The 19,011-nt window shown below is 43.7% G+C and overlaps 3 protein-coding genes and 1 non-coding gene across 5 annotated transcripts; 2 read left to right on the forward strand and 2 right to left on the reverse strand.

Annotated features, from left to right (window-relative positions):
• Positions 1 to 89: 89 nt before the first annotated feature.
• LOC112242563 (centrosomal protein of 97 kDa) lies at positions 90 to 7,166 on the reverse strand. Of its 2 annotated transcripts, none has more exons than XM_024410454.2 (11): positions 7,067 to 7,166; positions 5,907 to 6,049; positions 5,556 to 5,714; positions 5,363 to 5,464; positions 5,129 to 5,242; positions 4,804 to 4,970; positions 4,173 to 4,337; positions 3,700 to 3,869; positions 2,867 to 3,575; positions 1,723 to 1,798; positions 90 to 1,392 (listed from the first exon to the last, which is right to left on the reverse strand). In XM_024410454.2, exons 1-11 carry the CDS (start codon positions 7,122 to 7,124, stop codon positions 874 to 876), a joined length of 2,382 nt encoding a protein of 793 aa, XP_024266222.1. In that variant the 5' UTR covers positions 7,125 to 7,166; the 3' UTR covers positions 90 to 873. The 2 variants fall into 2 exon arrangements, with proteins under 2 accessions (XP_024266222.1, XP_024266228.1); XM_024410460.2 differs by lacking the exon at positions 7,067 to 7,166 and adding an exon at positions 6,688 to 6,996.
• An 82-nt stretch (positions 7,167 to 7,248) lies between these two features.
• On the forward strand, positions 7,249 to 10,309 carry LOC112242581 (60S ribosomal protein L24). The gene is made up of 6 exons (XM_024410469.2): positions 7,249 to 7,374; positions 7,501 to 7,576; positions 7,899 to 8,009; positions 8,532 to 8,668; positions 9,024 to 9,087; positions 10,182 to 10,309. Exons 1-6 carry the CDS (start codon positions 7,370 to 7,372, stop codon positions 10,260 to 10,262), a joined length of 474 nt encoding a protein of 157 aa, XP_024266237.1. The 5' UTR covers positions 7,249 to 7,369; the 3' UTR covers positions 10,263 to 10,309.
• Positions 8,106 to 8,285, forward strand: LOC112246318. The gene has a single exon (XR_002952904.1). It is a non-coding gene; the product is annotated as a small nucleolar RNA SNORA23 (small nucleolar RNA).
• A 2,942-nt stretch (positions 10,310 to 13,251) lies between the features above and the next one.
• Positions 13,252 to 18,896, reverse strand: mpc2b (mitochondrial pyruvate carrier 2b). Its single transcript, XM_024410479.2, has 5 exons — positions 18,478 to 18,896; positions 15,029 to 15,069; positions 14,829 to 14,913; positions 14,606 to 14,717; positions 13,252 to 14,345 (listed from the first exon to the last, which is right to left on the reverse strand). Exons 1-5 carry the CDS (start codon positions 18,569 to 18,571, stop codon positions 14,288 to 14,290), a joined length of 390 nt encoding a protein of 129 aa, XP_024266247.1. The 5' UTR covers positions 18,572 to 18,896; the 3' UTR covers positions 13,252 to 14,287.
• Positions 18,897 to 19,011: the final 115 nt, after the last annotated feature.

Genomic DNA, 19,011 nt, shown 5'->3' on the forward strand with positions numbered 1-19,011 from the left:
AAATAAGTCAAGGGAGAGGAATACTTTCTGAAGGAACTGTAGTTTCAGTGAGTTTAGGGAAAAGCCATACTCAATTTAACAAACCAATGTTAAAGAAAACATTTTATTGTGTAAACATAGAGCACCAGATTTTTACAAATCTTTTTTTACAATCTGCATTTAACCATTCTCAGCAACTAAACTACCTTCTCAGCACGCTGTGATATTTACATTCACGCCAAATCATCTAGTCCAGACCTGGTCCTCTCACTCACCTGCAGGAATACAAGGATAGATTGAGGCATTTAAATACAGGAGAAATTGGAATTAAATTTAGAGCCGAGCTGTCTAGCCTGAACTGTAGCCAATCGGTTTCTACTTAAAGGTAGATTGACATTGAGGAGATTTGGGACGACCAAGTAGCGGCACTTATATATGTGAATTGTAGTTCTATCTGATACTCTTGGAGAATCTGGTCTTCCGCCGTGCAATCCCTTAACATCGGGACATGCCGCGGATGACCATTAAATCGCAGCAATATAAGATTGCGTGTCGGCCGCGTGGGGAAAAACCAGGGGTGCCGGGAGTTGGAACTGCCGTTCCCGCGTCTCCCCAACGTAAGTGAAGGAAGCATTAGCCAAACTGACTGACAGATCATGACAATGAATAATGTAGCAATGTCCAAGAGAATTAAAAGGGAGAAAAATCATCTGGGCTATACAAACATATCCACATCCTTGAGTCCATATACCACTCGTTATATGGATGTGAGTCAGTCAATTCTTAGAGGTGCTGTTAGAGCCATCAATAACATTCATCAGCACAGGTGGACTGAGTTTATGGGCAGTCTCTTAGCTAATCCCAGAAGAAAAGACCAGGAGAGGGACAGGCACATCAGATTGGACCTCCCAGTGTGTGTTGCTGCTCTGTGTCTTCACTCTGGGCGGTGTTCTGAGTGTTGGAGTCAGGCTGTTCCATTTCGGCCAGTGAGAGGGGTGAGGGGGGCTGTGGTGTGCCTGTTCTGTCGCTGGCACCCCCCTCCTCCGCCTCTCTCTGTTGCACAGAGGACAGGTACTGCTCCAGCAGACTGCAATCCTGACTGTCCCCCCCAACGCCAGGAGCCATGGACCCCCCCAAGGCCAGCGCCCGCACAGTCTCCAGAGAGTCGCCCGTCCCACAGCTCAGGAAGGTGTCTTCCTGCCCCGCCTGCTGTTCACCTGTAAACTGGAAGCCTGAGTCCGGGAAGGAGAGGTCTGTGCAAGCCGGGTCTGCAGTGCTGAAGGCCACAGGCAGGGGGAGCCGAAGAGCTGGAGGGAGCCCGGGGGTCAGGGCTGGAGCAGGAGATGACCCAGCCTGAGCCACACTGGCCAGCTGCCCCTCCACAGTACGCTGCCACTGCTGCATGGACTGAAGCTGCAGCGAGATGGGGAGAAGGAGTGAGAAAGGGTGTGTGAGCGTGAATCTGAATCTGATTGATCCATGACCTTGTTTATCACTAATCTCAGTTAACCCAGAACTAAATACTTGCGTAATTGGTCAGATGCTTGATTTAGTTCTGGTTCAAGCCATACGTGTTAAGAGATGAGATGAAGAGCTCCACCCCCCTCTCTTTGCAAGTTGATTGGTCCAAAGCACCATAACTAATGCTGCTCGTGATCTCACGCATCCCGTTGTATCGTGACACCTCTACAGTACCATTTATGTTTACGTAGTCAGTCCACGAGAGATTAGTGTATTACTGACCTGACTCCATAGAAAGTTCACAGCCTCCTCCTGTACCAGTCTCTGTAAACGCTCCTCTTCGTGGTGCTGGCGCACCCTGTACACAAACAACAAGGTATTAGTTGGAATTACTTAACATATGCATTTTCCTGATATACATGATATTCAACATAAAAGGCTAGATACCTTCACCCTTCAGAACTATCTGGCTGTGCCATTAGAAGTGTTGAAAGACTGTGAATTTACCCGTTCCAGGGACAGCATATCCCCCCCAAGGCATCCAATGTTTTAATAGCTATAGCTATATTCTGATGCAATTGCACGCTCCCTTAAAACTTGAGACATCTGTGGCATTGTGTTGTGTGACAACACTGCACATTTTAGAGTGGCCTTTTATTGTCCCCAGCATAAGGTGCACCTGTGTAATAATAATTCTGTTTAATCAGCTTCTTGATATGCCACACCTATCAGGTGGATGGATTATCTTTGCAAAGGAGAAATGCTCACTAACAGGGAAGTAAACAAACTTGTGCACAACATTTGAGAGAAATAAGCTTTTTGTGCTTATGAAAAATGTTTGGGATCTTTTATTTCAGCTCATGAAACCAACACTTTAAATGTTGCCTTTAAGCGTGGCTATAGACAAGGCTCTTTGTGCACTGCTTACAAAAGGCTAAATGTCTGCTCTTTCTAGTGACAATGGTTTTGTATGGATATTATCTTGCCAGTTTCTCTAGAAATGTCAGGAGGTTGGGGAGGAACGGCTTGTGGTAATGGCTGGAGAGGAATTAGTGGAATAGTATCAAATACATGGTTTCCATGTGTTTGATGCCATTCCATTTGCTCCGTTCCAGCCATTATTATGAGCCGTCCTCTCCTCAGCAGCCTCCACTGCTAGAAACCTATTTCTCTTAGCCTGACGTGGTGGTCCGTGTCTACATTCCAATTCTCTACCCTTCTAAGAGAGGTGTGCACTCGTACACTCCCCCTCATGTATTTAAAAGGAAAGGACTGGTGTGAGGAATATTGTGGAAACTCCCTCCAGCCATAAAGCAACCAATCCAATGCTTTAAAATGCATGAGGGGGAGTGAACAAGTGCACACTTCTGGAGAAGGGCAGAGAATCAGAAAGCAGCCCTTGGATTGATTGGGGCCTCTTCCGTACCTCTCCAACTCTCCAGACAGGAAGATTATGTGCTCCTGCATCCTGCGCAGGCGGATCTCACACCGGACCTCTTTGGCCAGAGGGTGGCTACGCCGAGCCCACATTCCCCTCCACCATGCCTGGATCCTGACGGCTGCCTTGTCCGCCTCACAGCGGCCCAGCCTGTCACATCTCACCACCGCTTCCTCTTCCTGCTTAGGTCCCACCCTCACCTCTGCAGCAACGCAGTTTGAGTATGCTCCCTGGAGCGGATCGCTGTTATTGGTCTGTGATTGGTCACCTGCCGTCACAGGTGGACTGACGGTTGAGGTACAGGTGAGGTGGCTGTCAGCTGACACCCTTTCTCCCTTTACCTCCTTCACTCTATTATCCACCTCACTCTCCATCTCCATCTCCCTTTCCAAGGGTGCGTGTTGGGTCTTTTCAGGAGAGGTCTTTTTGGGACGGATGGGGTGTTCAGGCGCCAGCGAGTCAGGCTCAAATGTCTCAGTTTCGTCCTCGCTGTCAGAGTGGGCGGGGTCAGAGGTGACAGGTAGAAAGGTGGACTCAGAGGAGAGCAGACTACCGGTGAGTTTATCTTCGTCCGTCTGGCTCTGAACGTCCTCCAGGTAGAGGCTGTCCTCCATACCCCTGGGGCCACGGAGATGAGGTGCGCCCGCCTGGGAGGCTTCGCAGCCCAGCCAGGTGTTTATCTGCATGATCGCTGGCTCTGGACACGCACACACACACACGAGAGAGGAAAATTTGAGATTTACACACCAGACACACACTGAGAGTTACAGAATTTACAGAAACAAAAAAATACAAAACAGGTAGAGTTCATCATCTGCTACCTGTCTGTCTGGCTGGTGGGGCAGTCACAGGTGTGGCTCTGTCTGCCTCTCTGGCTCCCCCTAGTGGAGGCACATGACAGGGGCTGTGAGTCTCCACATCCAGCTGGGTGGGGCGGGGAGGGCTGGGGGAACCCCCTTGGGTCTGCTGCTGGAGCTGCCTCTGGTGGAACCTGGAGATATACACAGGACCCCTGGTTAAAGTAATGGGATTGAAAGGAGAGAGTATCCCTTAAAAGATACATTGCGGTACCTCCTTTAAAAAAAAAAGTTAAATTACCAAAACTAAGCAGAAAAGACACAGAGGCACATTGATCCAGTTTAGGGTCAGCTGGTTTGTAACAATGGGTTGGATTTATAGCTAGAGCTTTTTCCAAGTGATCACAAGGAGGAGAACATATCCACTGCCAGTGTGATAGTTGACCTCATCGAACAGCTGTTGGCCTCACAGCCCAGTTGTGGATGTATTGTCCTACCTCTGCTTGCTGAGGATCTTCTCCAGCTTGGCATCCTCGGCCGTCTCCAGGGTTGACGTGGAGGTCAAAGGGCACACGGTGGCAAGGTACTGGACCAGTTGCACGTGCTGACCTGGCCGGTACGAGCGACCTTTGCCCTGGCTGTACAGCCACTCCGCCTTCAACCTGAGATCGCAAACAATAGAGACATTATTGACTAGCAATGATAGTGATCATTACTCAACACTTTGATGTTATAACTACATAGTACGACACAGCAACCTTGCAGTCACCAGCCCATTTCTCTACCCAGGGATTGACATTATGGTCTGAACGGCACTTGGCCTTTGGGCAAATCAGGAGTAGATTTTGGTTGCCTGAAGATTATGATCACTTGCCTGAAAATGTCACAAGCTATTTTCACCTACACAAGGGAGGAACCAAAAAGGCCAGACTACTTGCATTTTGTTTGTTACCAGTAAAATAAAATCACCCGCCCAATGCGGCAACCTCAGAGCTGGCTCAACATGCGCGACTGCTCAGATCACATGCACCAGGCAATAGGGCAAACCTTAATGTCAATCAATGCTACCCTCCTTCCCCTGCATAGTTAGCATTTTTAACTTCACTGGAGTTCTGGACCTGGTCTCACCCTTCTTTCTGTGACACCAAGTATCCGTCCAGGATCTTCAGGTTCAGGCACCAGCTCATGATGTACGGCCGGTTGTCGTATCCAGGCAACGAGGGGGTTGCCATGATGCAGGGGTTACTCATAATGGAGAGCTGTTCCAGGTCATGGAGGGGTGCCAGGTAGGAGACCTGTGGGAGGCAGAGAGAGAGAGAGAAAGAAATAGAGACAAGCAAGTGAGAGAGAAGTAGGAAAGAGATTGTTGTTAAAAGCAGAGCAGGTGAGAGTGAAAAGACAAAACGAGAGCAAAGAGAGAAAGTAGAGAGTGCAAAGGGACAAGGGTCTTTACCTCGTTGAGGTCTCTGATCTCATTCTCTGCCAGGGAGAGGATGGACAGATGGGCGGGCAAATGAGTGGGGACAGTGCGTAGCGTCGTAATGCTGTTACCATGAAGGAGAAGGGTCTGCAAGAGAAATAGCAGCCTGTCAATCAACACCACAGAAAAACTGTCCTGCTTTATGCTCCAGAATTCTATCTGCATCCCCATAACTCTGAAAAGTCATGAGGCAAGACCTGTTCTCACCTTTAAGGCTAACAGCTTGGTAAGATCACCAATGTTGGAGATGTTGTTGTCAGAGATGTCCAAGTGTTGGAGAGCCACACAGCCGTTGAGCTGCTCAATGACCTGAGTGAAAAGTGGATATCCAAATTCCTTGATCAGGAGACAAAATTAACACATTATGGAGGGAGGACATTGTCCACTTTCTTTCCCTCACCTTGATGTTGTTGCCTGACAGGTTGAGCCACTCCAGGTGTGGCAGGTCTCTCAGCCCTTCAATATAGCCAATACTGTTATTGGGCAGGTTCAGAACTCTCAGCTCGGTTAGACGACACACACCCATCATCCGCACCAGGCGGTTACCAGCAACTGACAGCTGCCCAGCACAGAACAGAGAGAGGCAGAATAAGACAGCAAGACAATATAGAGGGAACTAATACAACCCAATTTGGTGAATTACAAGTTTGCAACAACTTGTAAATGCCCATTTACAAATAATCTGAGGAATTCAACAATGTTCAACAATTAAGTTGACCAGATTCCATCAAATGTGGATAGAAAGGTCTACCTGTTGGAGGCCTCGACTCCTCTCCAGATGGTCCAGTTTCATGATGTGGTTCCTGTCCAGAATGAGTGTGTGTGTTTCATCAGAGCAGGTGAAACTGGGCTCCAGTTTCTGCAGACCCTGCGCTGACAGGTCCACCACTGGACCTAAAGGGGAAACAGAGAGAAACATAAAAACATGGGCGTGGGCAGATGTATAATCTATTATGCACATGTTGGTAGTATCACCATGAACACAAACAATACATAGAAACAGTATAAGCCATACAGCAGAGGACAACAGCAACTAGGGAGGCAAGCTTATAAATCTACTATGTACATACTGTAGACACAGCCTCAAGCAAGATACAGAAAAGGATCCAACTGAAACATGGAAGCCATCTTGGAGAACTGCTGTTGATCACTATCATACAGTTTATTCATACTGGGCAGACTATTAGTCTGAGGGATGTTGATTCATTCACCTTCACTCTGTTGATTGAGTAGCTGATATAGCAGTAGATAAAGACATTCTGGGTGTGAAAATCCAGCATGGTATTGGGATTATTGGTCAGACAGTGAAAACAATTTCACATATGCAATGAAGCATAGCTCTACTGAAAACACTCCAGTCCTGAACGCATGACTCTGGACTTTTAGATAATGAAAGGATGGGTAGCTAGCTACAGTCAGTAGTTCGAGCTAGCTAACGTAGGACAGAACCAATCATTGAAACATACGTATGTTCACTAAATCGTTGCCCTACAAAGTCAAACGTCACACAAAGGGAGCTGTCATGCACTCACCAGTTGTGTCAAAAGTAAAATCTGATACTCCCATTTCGCGCAGAATATACGAGGCTGCACCAAACTCGCTACGCTAGCGTGCTTGCCAAAGCACAACTGTCTGGTTAGAGACCTCCATCGAAAACAGAAAGAACGCTTAGAATTGATTGGAATATGTAGTTCAAAAATGTCCGTTTGTCATTAAAGGACCACTATGCTTGGTTTAAAAAAAACTACAATAAGCTTTACTGCAGTGCAGGGCGCTGTTGATAATCAGGTGGGAAAGAGATCTCAATAGATTTACACTTGATAGAAATCCCAATATGAAACGGAAAAAAGCATGATGGTACTTTGAAACGTGTACACTGATCAAACATATCTATAAAAAAAAGAAAAGTACCTTCATTTTGTTCAATTTGTTGATCGGGTCCTTTGGCTTGCCTTTCTATCATCGCCATACTTCCCGCTTGTGTCAACACCAAGCAACCGATCTAGTTGCTGATTGGTCAAATACTTTTTTTATAAACTAAATTCATTTTTGAAAATCAAAATACTGATCCAGACTGGATGTAATGAAAAAAAAGACATGATGTGTAGATAAAAATCCGTAGATTTTTAAAACAAATAATTATGAAATCTCACCTATAACTTCGTTTCCGTTTCCGCCATCTTTCTTTCCGGTTTTGTGTCCTCCTCAGCCATCATGAAGTGAGTTTACGGAATAATATCTATTGCCATCAAATGTTTAAATTAACACTTTTACCAATAAAAATGACATATTTTACACAAGTACACGTTGATCATCCATTCATGATTGATCTTAATCCGCTACAGGGTCGAGCTGTGCAGTTTCAGCGGGTATAAAATATACCCCGGCCATGGCGTCCGATACGCCAGGATAGACGGAAAGGTACGGTGATATGGCTGCTCTTCCTTCCTCTAATGCCGTTTAGTAATGTTTGGTTTCTCACGGTTGACCGCAATAAGCCGTGGCCGACATTGTGTTAATTCTAACAGTAGAACTGTTCATGTCGTGTTTGTACTCTGTTCTCTGTCTGTCCCGTGGACACCGACTATGCTAGATCTCCAGCTATCTAACGTTAGAATCCAAGTTATTTATCCACGTCAGGTATAACATTACAACTAGCTAGACATGTAAGTTACAGATCAACGTTGCCAAATATGCTACATCTCACTAATGTGTAGTTTAACACCCCCTCTGTCTTTCCCAGGTTTTCCAGTTCCTGAATGCTAAATGTGAGTCTGCCTTCCTGGCTAAGAGGAACCCCAGACAGATCAACTGGACTGTGCTGTACAGGCGCAAACACAAGAAGGGCCAATCTGTAAGTACTGATCTAGTTATTGTCTATCATTTTCCCCCGAACGCAGATTGTATAATCTTAGTTCAGACATAGTGTGCCTTTTTGTTTTTGGCTGCGGGTGTGATGTGTGCGTGGTTGCCATCTGCGTTATGTACCGTCGCCAGGCTGTGTCTTACAGCTTGTCGGCAGTGCTCACTCCACACACCTGTGGCCATAGAGTGACTGGAGATCATAGTACTGGCTCTGTGAAGTCTTTGACTCCTTACCACTGGTCAGCCTCCATACTCTCCTACAAACCTTTATATGTGAGAAAGATGTTAGGGGTTTGCAGTTATGTGAATACATCTGTGATTGTTACTGTTCATTTAGCAAGAACGGTACTGTCAAGTATTCATATAGGTCTAGTTCAGCCACATGAGTGACACTTAAATGTCTGTATTCTCCTGTGTTATGCCTCTTGATACTCATCAACACTACCAAACTGCCCATATCTGATCCAGAATGTGTTCCCGACTGCATGTTTTCTATTTCCTGTGCTAACAGGAAGAGGTGACAAAGAAGCGCACACGTCGTGCTGTGAAGTTCCAGAGGGCCATCACCGGCGCCTCCCTGGCTGAGATCATGGCCAAGAGGAACCAGAAGCCTGAGGTCCGCAAGGCCCAGCGTGAGCAGGCCATCAGGTGAGGACCCGACTCAACCCCACCAAAACCACGCTTCACCAGAAATGTTTCTTTAGATGTAAAATGGCAATGGCTGGCATGTTGGTGCCAAATAAATAAACTGTCTACTGCTGTGGGGCACTTAATGTGTGGTGTTCAAAAAGTAAGTTTCTGTCAAGTGTGACATGTGAAGCACATGTAGCTGCTGTTCACACTGTGACACTGTCACCTTCCTGTGATACTGTTTTAAGTGTAAGATGGAACGGTGAATTGTCAGTCAGGTTTTCTCCTCTCATCACTTGTTATTTCTGCAGTCTGGACTCGTGTCTTGTTTTGCTTGTGGAATGGGCCTAATTTTTATCATTCTGGTCTCCAGAGCTGCCAAGGAGGCCAAGAAGGCAAAGCAGACAACCAAGAAGCCCTCTGCCGCTGGTGCTAAGGTAAGATAGAAATATAGATATGTGCTTATATGATGGTGTGAATCTGATTGTTCAGAAGCCTGTACGAAACCTTTATGACCTGCATTTATAAAACACAGCAAGGTTTCTCTCTTATTTCATTTGTCTGTGAAATTCAGATTCAGATAGTTTAACTGTCGTACCTAATCAGAAGCCAAAATATTAAATTTTACTCCAATTTTGGTAAACAACGTGTATATAAAACACTATAGCCTCAACATGGGTAAAACTATAATTGTGATATCATGGATGGTCAGTCCTTGCATTCATGATATCCTGGGGCGGCAGGGTAGCCTAGTGGTTGTGTTACTAGTGTTGGACTAGTAACTGGAAGGTTGCAAGTTCAAACCCCCGAGCTGACAAGGTACAAATCTGTCGTTCTGCCCCTGAACAGGCAGTTAACCCACTGTTCCTAGGCCATCATTGAAAATAAGAATTTGTTCTTAACTGACTTGTCTGGTTAAATATAGGTAAAATAAATTTTAAAAAATAGGTCTGTCTATGAATTTGAGTTGTTTTTTTCAGCCCATCCCTCAGCTCTTTACTGAAATGGGCAGGGTGTAAGTGTTTCTCCTGCTCGTTGCCCCTTTAAAGGTACACTCAGGCTTACAAAGTAAAAAATTGGCAGTATTGGGTCGACTTCCGCAACCGAACGATGCTGCACGTTCTCCTCAGCAGTTGTCATGTTGCAGAGGAGGGAAGGGGAAATGGCTCTTTAGGCACTCAGTTGCATCCTCTTGCATCGCTCTCTGCTCCCGAGTGGCGCAGCGGTCTAAGGCACTGCATCTGTGCTAGAGGCATCACTACGACCCAGGTTCGATCCCTGGCTGTATCACAAGTTTCTGTGATCGGGAGTCCCATAGGGCGGTGCACAATTGGTCCAGCGTCGTCCAGGTTAGGGGAGGGGTTGGCACCTATGGTTTTAATTTATGCTTGGAATTCTAATGGTACCAAGTGGTTTATCAAGAGCTGTGATGAACTGCATAACCCTAGCACTGTGTGTGGTCAGGTGCTGAATTGGATTCCAAAGGTGGTTAGGACTTTGTCTAATCTGAGTACTTTGTCTCCCTCTGTAGGCCCCTGCCAAGGCAGCACCCAAACCCAAGGTGGCAAAGCAAATGAAGGTCAATGCACCTCGTGTTGGAGGAAAACGCTAAACCTTTTTGCTTTGTTGGTTGTGAAATAAACTTTATTGGTAAACAAAGATGTTTGGGCTGTGTGATCTCATGTTTGTCGGTGCTTTTCTTTTCTATATTTGTGTAATTGACAGTTGTTGTCTGACCTGGTAAGGTCATACACCCTGAACTGTCTTTCCTTACTAGTGTTTCAATGTCACATGCACAAGTACAGTGAAAAGCCTTAATTGCAAGCTCTAAACCAAACAATGCAGTCAACCATAACAATGTAGTACTAAAAATAAGGTAGAACAAAAACACACAAGCTATAAAAATAGGAACACAAAGTAAGCATACTAATAAGTACAGGGTCGGTTCGAGTACGATTTATAATGTGCAGGGATACTGGATCGACAAGTGCCTTCAGAAAGTATGTATACCGCTTGACTTATTCCACATTTTTTTACATCCTGAATTCAAAATGTATTTTGAAGTCTCACCCATCTACACACTGCCCCATAATGACAAAGTGAAAACATGTTTTCATAAAAGTCTATAAGCTCTTCAAGCGCTGTAAAATTGGTGGTTGATTGTTGCCAGACAGCCATTTACCGGTCTTGTCGTAGATTTAAGTCAGAACTGTAACTCGGCCACTCGCACATTCACTGTGTTCTTGGTAAGCAACACCTGTGTAGATTTGGCCTTGTGTTTTAAGTTGTCATACTGAAAGGTGAATTCTTCTCCCAGTGTCTGGTGGACAGAAGACAACCAGGTTCTCCATCTAGGATTTTGCCTGTGCTTAGCTCCATTCAGTTATCTTTTTCGTCTTCACGCCCCAGTCCTTAATTTATAAGTATACCTATAACAGGATGCATATTTTGGAATATTTTTTAAAATTCTGTTTGTTTCCTTTTCACCCTGTCAATTAGGTTAGTATTGTGGATTAACTACAATGTTGCGCCACTATCAGTTTTCTCCTATCACAGCCAATCAACTATTAACGGTTTTAAATTCGCCATTGGCCTTATGGTAAAATCCATGAGCGGTTTCTTTCTCCAACGGAGTTCGGAAGGACGCCTGTATCTTTGTAGTGACTGGGTGTATTAATACACCTTCCAAAGTGTAATTAACTTCACCATGCTCAAATGGATATTCCGTGTCAGTATTTTTTACCTATCTACCAATGGGTGCACTTCTTCACGAGACATTGGATAACCTCCCTGGTCTTTGTGGTTAAATCTGTTTGACATGCATTGCTCAACTGAAGACCTTACAGTTCATTTTGGGGTAGTCGTTCAAAAATAATGTTTAACGCTTATTCTACACCGAGGCCATGCAACATGTGACTTAAGTGTTTTAAAAAAAAATGTTTACTCTGGAATGTTAGGCTTGTCATTAAATGGATTGAATAGTTATTGACTCAAGACATTTCAGCTTTTCATTTTTATTAATTTGTAAAAAAAAAAAAAGAATAATCCGCTGACATTATGGGGTATTGTGTGTAGGCCAGTGACACATCTCTATTTAATCCATTTTAAATTCAGGCTGTAAAACAAACTAGGAACATTCTAGGGCTGTGAATACTGTATGTATAGGGGTGACTAGGCAGTGTATAGGTGACTAGGCAGCAGCATGTAGGTGTGTGTAGAGTCAGTATAAATGTATGTGCATAGGAGTATTAGTGTGTAAAGAATGCAAATATAAGAATACAATACAAAGGTCAACTCAGTCCATGTAGCCATTTTGTTAGCATTTTAGTTAGCAGTCTAATGGCATGGGGATAGAAGCTGTTCAGGAGCCTGTTGGTGTCAGACTTGATGCACCAGTAATGCTTGCTGGGAGGAAGCAGAGAACATATCCGGGATTTTCTTTCACACCGCCTGATAAGAGGTCCTGGATGGCACCGAGCTCGGCCCCAGTGATATACTGGGCTGTCCACACCACCCTACGTAGCGCGGTGCTATTGCCATACCAAGTAGTGATGCAGCCAGTCAAGATGCTCTCAATGGTACAGCTGAATAACTTTGATGGCTCATGCCAAACCTTTTCAACCTCGAGATGGAGAAGAGGTGCTGTCTTCACCTTCTTCACGACCCTGCATGTGTGTGTGGACCATTTTAAGTTCTTAGTGATTTGGACACCAAGGAACTTGAAGCTCTCGACCCGCTCCACTGAAGCCCCGTCGATTTTCATGTAGCACCGTGTTGAGGGTCAGCATGGCGGAGATGTTGCCTACCCTCACCACCTGGGGTCGGCCCATCAGGATGTCCAGGATCCAATTGTAGAGGGAGGTGTTCAGTCCCAGCGTCCTAAGCATGGTGATGAGCTTGGAGGGGACAATGGTGTTGAACGCTGAGCTGTAGTCAATGAACAGCATTTTCACATAGGTATTCCTCTTATCTAGGTGGGTGAGGGCAGTGTGGAGTGCAATTGAGATTGCATTGTCTATGGATCTGTTGGGGCGCTATGCAAATTAGAGTGGGTCTAGTGTCAAGTGTGACTAAGTTGGTGTTGAGACTCAACTTCCACCTAGTACAGCCAGGGGAGTCTGGGTCTCTTTGGTTCTTCCTTCTGTTGAGTTTTTCCTTAACACTGCTTCTACTGGCACTTTAGTTGTCTAGGTTACCGCAAAGCACAGGCTGCATTTACACAAGCAGCCCAATTCTTAACTTTTTATAAATCAGATCAGAACTGAAAAAGATCAGTCAGAAGACCAATTAGTGGAAAGAAACATCAGAATTGGGCTGCCTGTGTAAACGCAGCCTTAGTGACATGTTGAAAAGGTGTTGCGTATACAAAAGGTGGACCAATAAATTGGCAACTTATTTTTGATCCAATCTTTAGCATGTGAAACTGTTCTTCACAGTATAATGTGAAAAACCCCCACTGCAAATGATGTAGAGGCATGAATGTTTTAGTTGGTTCCCACCCTTGTGCCAAGTCACATATGTCTCAATTCAGGTCCAAACACATCCTCACTCTCCCTGTCCAAACAATCTATCATACACTTTCTGCTCAGGAATGAAACTGCTTCAGAATATGCCAAGATTTTTAATTCAACAGAACAAATAAAGGCATATATATCATAGACACTAAAGATATAACCTCGACATACATAAGTGCCTGTTCATGTTTCAGTGCATTGTGGACCAATGTATTTTGCCAGTTATTGCGACAACATTTCAGAGATCAATGAACAAAATGACTTTTTACATTCTCATCTAGTTACACTAACAGATTATGTGTCTCCCAACTACTGAGAACCAACCAATAGGAGACGAGGACCTTGACTACAGGGCCAATACATGTTGTCCTTTTTGGGTCCAAGTACCACGCTAGATTCAGCCCCCAAGACTGCAACACATATGACACATTACCAAAAGGTTCCTCCTAATGATCAGGGGGAAAAAGGTGATTTCCTACTGGCATTTGAAAGTCTACAGTTGAAAGCTATATGAAATGTTTTTTTTTTACCTGATTTATTGGTTAAAGCATTTACTACACGTGGAAGGAACAGTCACATGGTATGCATGTACGGTTGAATCATCCTACTGATATAGACAGTTACCAAAATGTATGAAAATAGTTGAATAAGCATATGGGATGAAAGTGACATTTTTTTAAAACATTTTTAATTTGGGGAGACATTCTTTTTAACCACAATCAACACAGATCCAAGACCTTCCTTGTTTGGAAACCACTTCATGAGGAATGACGACTACTCAAAAGAAATAACGGAAAAAATGCAACACTTCCCAAAAAGTGCATGCTAAACATTAATCATGAACAAATTAAAAACAGTCATGCCATTTGTTGTATGAAGTAAAACTTAAATACTACAGCTTGTGCGTAGATGACAAACATTTGAGTGTTTGGTAAGGGTTAATATGCCATTATAACCCTGAAGAAATCCAGGCAAATTACATGATCTACAGCAAGGTAACATTGTTTTTTTTCTACTGTAAAATCGAGTGAGGATGGAAAAGGGATGGAGGGGCTTAGAGGGACTGGGTTTGTGCCGGTGATAAGCTCCCTTACAGTCCATGGAGATGGACTGGTGACATAATTCAAGACTCTGCTGGGGCAGCTTCCTCCTTTGCTAGTGCCTTCTTCCCTTGTTCATACCTGTAGTGTGAAAGGGGATAACGGAAGAGAGGAAAATAAACTTGAGGTTTATGTACATTTATTCAAATACATTTTCCCTTATATGGTCAAGGAAATAAAATCTAAACACAAAGTAAAACAGTCGTTTCTTATGAGCCTCCTGGTTGATTCCTAAAGAACTGACAAAGGACAGAAAAATCTATTGTGGCTGTTTATGGAGAAGCCAAATCTATAGGTCAGTTCTTCATTCTATTTCTGCACTCTAAGAGAGGTTCACTTACTGGAAGATCCTGTAGAGCTGGGATATTCCAGCACTACCCACAAATAAATTGACAGCAAAGAGGTTCCAGTTCTTTGGAATGATGACCAAAGAGTATCTGGACCAGGTCAGACCTGAGAAAGTGGGAAAAGTGATTAGTTAATGAGTGAAGTTGTTTATTTGACTGAAGGATTAATTTACACTATACCTGTCACTCACTGAATAATATAGGAACTCCACTATACCTGTGGCTGTCAGTACAGCAGACTGGGAAAAGCTCAGTTTCTCAGCTGGTCGACTCATATCTGCCAGACCAGCCCCGACCAGACCCTATAGAGATGAGGAGAGGCATGGGACTTGAAATTTGTTTCATTAGACAATACCTTCAAACATGTTTACATTTAGATAAGGCAATAGCTCAAGCTTAGCAAATCCAGCCCTTTACCCATTTGAACATCGGGGCCCAGAAGAAAATAGTCTTTGGACCTGGAATTAGAGAAGACACAATCCATGAGAAAATTGATTACAGAACAGATTATAAAATAGACAATTCTCAGCAAATTCTCAGTTCAGGGCAGGGAAATCTTAAACACTTAATATGAGTGATGCTTGTGGATGGGTAGGCCTAAACTATTTTAATTGTTCTGCTATCTATCCCATTGGTAACCAAATATGGCTAAATGACCTCTCCGAAGTAACATCTCACACTCCATGAATAAGATGATACTCAGAGATGTTTTTGTAATCTGTAATCTAGAGCTAAAAATGGCCTTAAATGATAAAGTAAAATAAAAAAAGAAGCTTTTTTTACATAGTGGTGGAGCCAATCCACACAGTGGCACAGTGCCCTTCTTTGGGGAGAACCTTGGCATGGACAAAAAGCTTCCTCATGCAATATGCTAACACCACCATTGTCTGCTCTGAATCTAATCTACCATCTCCATCAGAAAACACTTGGCTCCGGCTGCACAATGAGGAGGGAAGAGAACTCTGTTTTAACCAATCATCTTGCAGGGAGTTGGGCCCCACCCCTCATATGGTCAAAACTTTCTTCCCTGGTAGCTGTGTTCTGTTCTCCAATAGCAATGATAGAGTGCTGACAACTTTAGTCTGAACTTTAGTCTGCATTGAAAGATAAACATTATTGACTATACTGGAAGAGTTCATGCAGTGATAAGTCAACAAGAATCAAATCAGGGCATTAGTCCTCCTAGCCAGCAAGCATTGTCTTATACCAATTTAAGTTACAATTCAAGCATTAGGCTAATTATTTTTTCTCCACATATTTTGACCAACAAGAAAAGATGTAAAAACAAGGGTTGGCTGTGTCAGCTTGTGCCCCAATCTAATGCTACGTTCACATTAGTAGTTTGAAGTGACTCAAGTCCTATTTTTTTGCATATCCAATTCTAAATCGGTCCTTTTTCCTGCAGTCTGAACAGCTGAAAAACACACGGAATCGGAAACTTCAACACACATTTCAAACCACCTACGTAGGCGGTTTGAAGTCAGATACAAACCTGATTCCTGTCCATGTGACTTGTCTGAACGGTCAAATCCAATGGTTTCTAGACTTTTGGCATATCGTGTTGCTTGCTAGTTCTGTTGACAGTTTGACAAGAATGTGGTTTCTAAATAGCTTGTTAATTGTTCTCAAACAAATGAGTGAATGTGCTAGAAAGAAACAGCTACCTTAGGAGCTAGAAACAGAGCTGCCACGTCTATTGTTGCCATTTTATACCTAGCTAGCTAGTTGACTGCTGTGGCTAGCTAAAACATTCTTGTTTTGAAAGTTGGATTATCTTATCATTTGAGGCTATACAAAGTGTTTTTACACTATGGTTTTAACAATTCAAAGTAACTGGGAAATGTACATGACAGGCATTGTGGTCACCTTAGCTTGCTATATAACTTCTGAGGGATAGGATGCACGAGCACCACCACCGATCAGCCTACACCACTGTACACACACCCGTCATTATTATGACAACTAGTGTTGCCATGTCAGCAAATGACTGCTGTCTGAACACACACACACAAATCTGATTTGGTCACTTGCTGTTTGGACAGTCAGTATTCCAAAATGCATAACACACACACACACACACACACACACACACTATTTGAGCATTAAGGCCTGCAATGCTACGCCATTCAAAAAATGTCATCATTTGTTTTTTTGTTGAGTGTGGTGGAAAAAGATGTCTCATGCACCGCTCCAGAATCTCCCATAAGTGTTCAATTGGGTTGAGATCTGGTGACAGGCAGACCGACACACTTTAAACCCCCTATGCTCCTTTGGCTGCGTTTACACAGGCAGCCCATTTCTGAAATGTGTTCCACTAATTGCTCTTTTGACCAATTACATCAGATCCTTTTCAGAGCATATTTGATGGGTCAAAATACCAATTAGTGAAAAACATCCGAATTGGGCTGGCTGCCTGTCTAAACGGAGCCAAGGTAATGGCCATCAGGGCATTATTATACAAGACACGAAGCATGATGGGATGTTAATGGCTTAATTAACTCAGGAACCACACCTGTGTGGAAGCACCTGCTTTCAATATACTTTGTAGCCCTTATTTACCCAAGTGTTTACCTTATTTAGGCAATTACCTGTAGGCCTACATAGGTTGCTATGCAACAGGTTTGACCAGTGTTAAAGGTTTGGCCAATCACATATTTTTTCTGCCAAAGGCACATACATGTAACTGCCAAAATAAAGGAAACACAAACTAAGTGTCTTAATAGGGGCCCCGAGCTGCTTCAATGCACCTTGGCATAGATTGTGTCTGGAACTCTATCGGGAGGAATGCAACACCATTCCTCCACAAGAAATTCCATAATTTGGTGTTTTGTTGATGGTGGTGCTGTCTCAGGCACCGCTCCAGAATCTCCCATAAGTGTTCAATTGGATTGAGATCTGGTGACTGACACACACACTTCAAACCCCCTATGCTCCTTTGAGACTCCTTTCAAAGTCACTGAGATCTGTTCTTCTTGCCATGGTAGCAACTGGGCATTTTTATAGATGACCCTAAGCATGATGGAATATTTTATTTGCTTAAATATCTCAGGAACCACACCTGCTTACTTTGGATCCCTAAATTACCAAGATGTCCTTTATTTGGTCAGTTATCTGAAGTACACTGCATTATATAGTGCAAATAGTGATTGTTGGCATCATTAACAAAACGCCCCTAAGGACAAATGTATGGGACTTTGACAAATAACACATCCTATCACCTGTGCAGAATTGAGTCTGTCCTCTCACAAGATGTATGCAGGTTATAGAAAGGAAAACAGATTTTTTAAGGACAAAGGTTAGTTAACAGCCGTAGCTAAATTTACTGGTTTAGGAGTGTTCGCTCTCCGCATTGATTTTCTAAAAACATACAACTACTTATTCTGTAAGGAACCATTGAAATGCTGAAAATCTAATTGCTATACTTAGCTTCCATTCGCTTTGGTACTGCATTCCAGACAATCCTATCACTCACACAAAGCTCCACGCGACCCCCTGCAACCAATGAGGTCTATGCCTGCAACCACGCTCATGTAGCCAGCTACTGTGTTCCATTGACTGCACAGTACTCAATGGGATAACTAATCTGCAAAAATGTTGTGGCATCTCTTTACAGATTGAGGCGCCGCCATGACACATTTGTTTGGGTTAAAAACACAGAGCAGCGAGATTAGATCAAATATTGCTTGCACACATCATCAAAATATGTAGGAAGGGATTTTGACATCATTCATGAACTAAACCAAGGCCACTTCAGCAACAACAGCGGTCATCAATGTGTACCGTCCTCAATTTGGTCTAGACGCACGCCAGTTGCTGATAATCTATGGCGAACGCTGGCTGTCACAGTCTAATAGCATTTACATTACCTGCAGGGTGATTGTAGAGAGGTCTCAGTTTTGCTGGCAACATTAGCCCGATCTTATCCAGCAGTTTGTGATAGGAAACTCTCATCGCAGCCATGTTTGCAAAAGGCTAATGTTGCTGTCTAACGTTAGCTACACCTGACCTAGCAAGCTAGCTAGCTTGCTAAATACGTAGCTACGAAGGTAAATTAGTTCGACTTTGACACTTGAGTATTGGTATTGCCCTATATCTAATATTTGCAGCAATGTAGTCATAAAACGGTTCGGGAAAAATGTCAAAGGCGTTGTAAATACTTTCGACCTTCTAATGCAAACCTATTGGCATGTAGCTAGCAGTGCTCATTCCCGGTGGCCTTGATTTGAGAGCTTTTACAAGGTGGTGACTTTTCTTCACAGCGCAACCTATCTAGCACAGTACCACAACAAGACGCTCCTAATTCCTATTGGTGTGTTTGGGCCAATCCTCCGAACGTGATTGGTGTACCAGAGTCCAGTGCCATCCATTTAGCGACAGCAGATAGAGACGGGCGGCACGTT

The sequence above is a fragment of the Oncorhynchus tshawytscha genome, linkage group LG03 (genome assembly GCF_018296145.1).
Source record: "Oncorhynchus tshawytscha isolate Ot180627B linkage group LG03, Otsh_v2.0, whole genome shotgun sequence".
In the NCBI taxonomy this organism is placed as follows: Eukaryota; Metazoa; Chordata; class Actinopteri; order Salmoniformes; family Salmonidae; genus Oncorhynchus; species Oncorhynchus tshawytscha.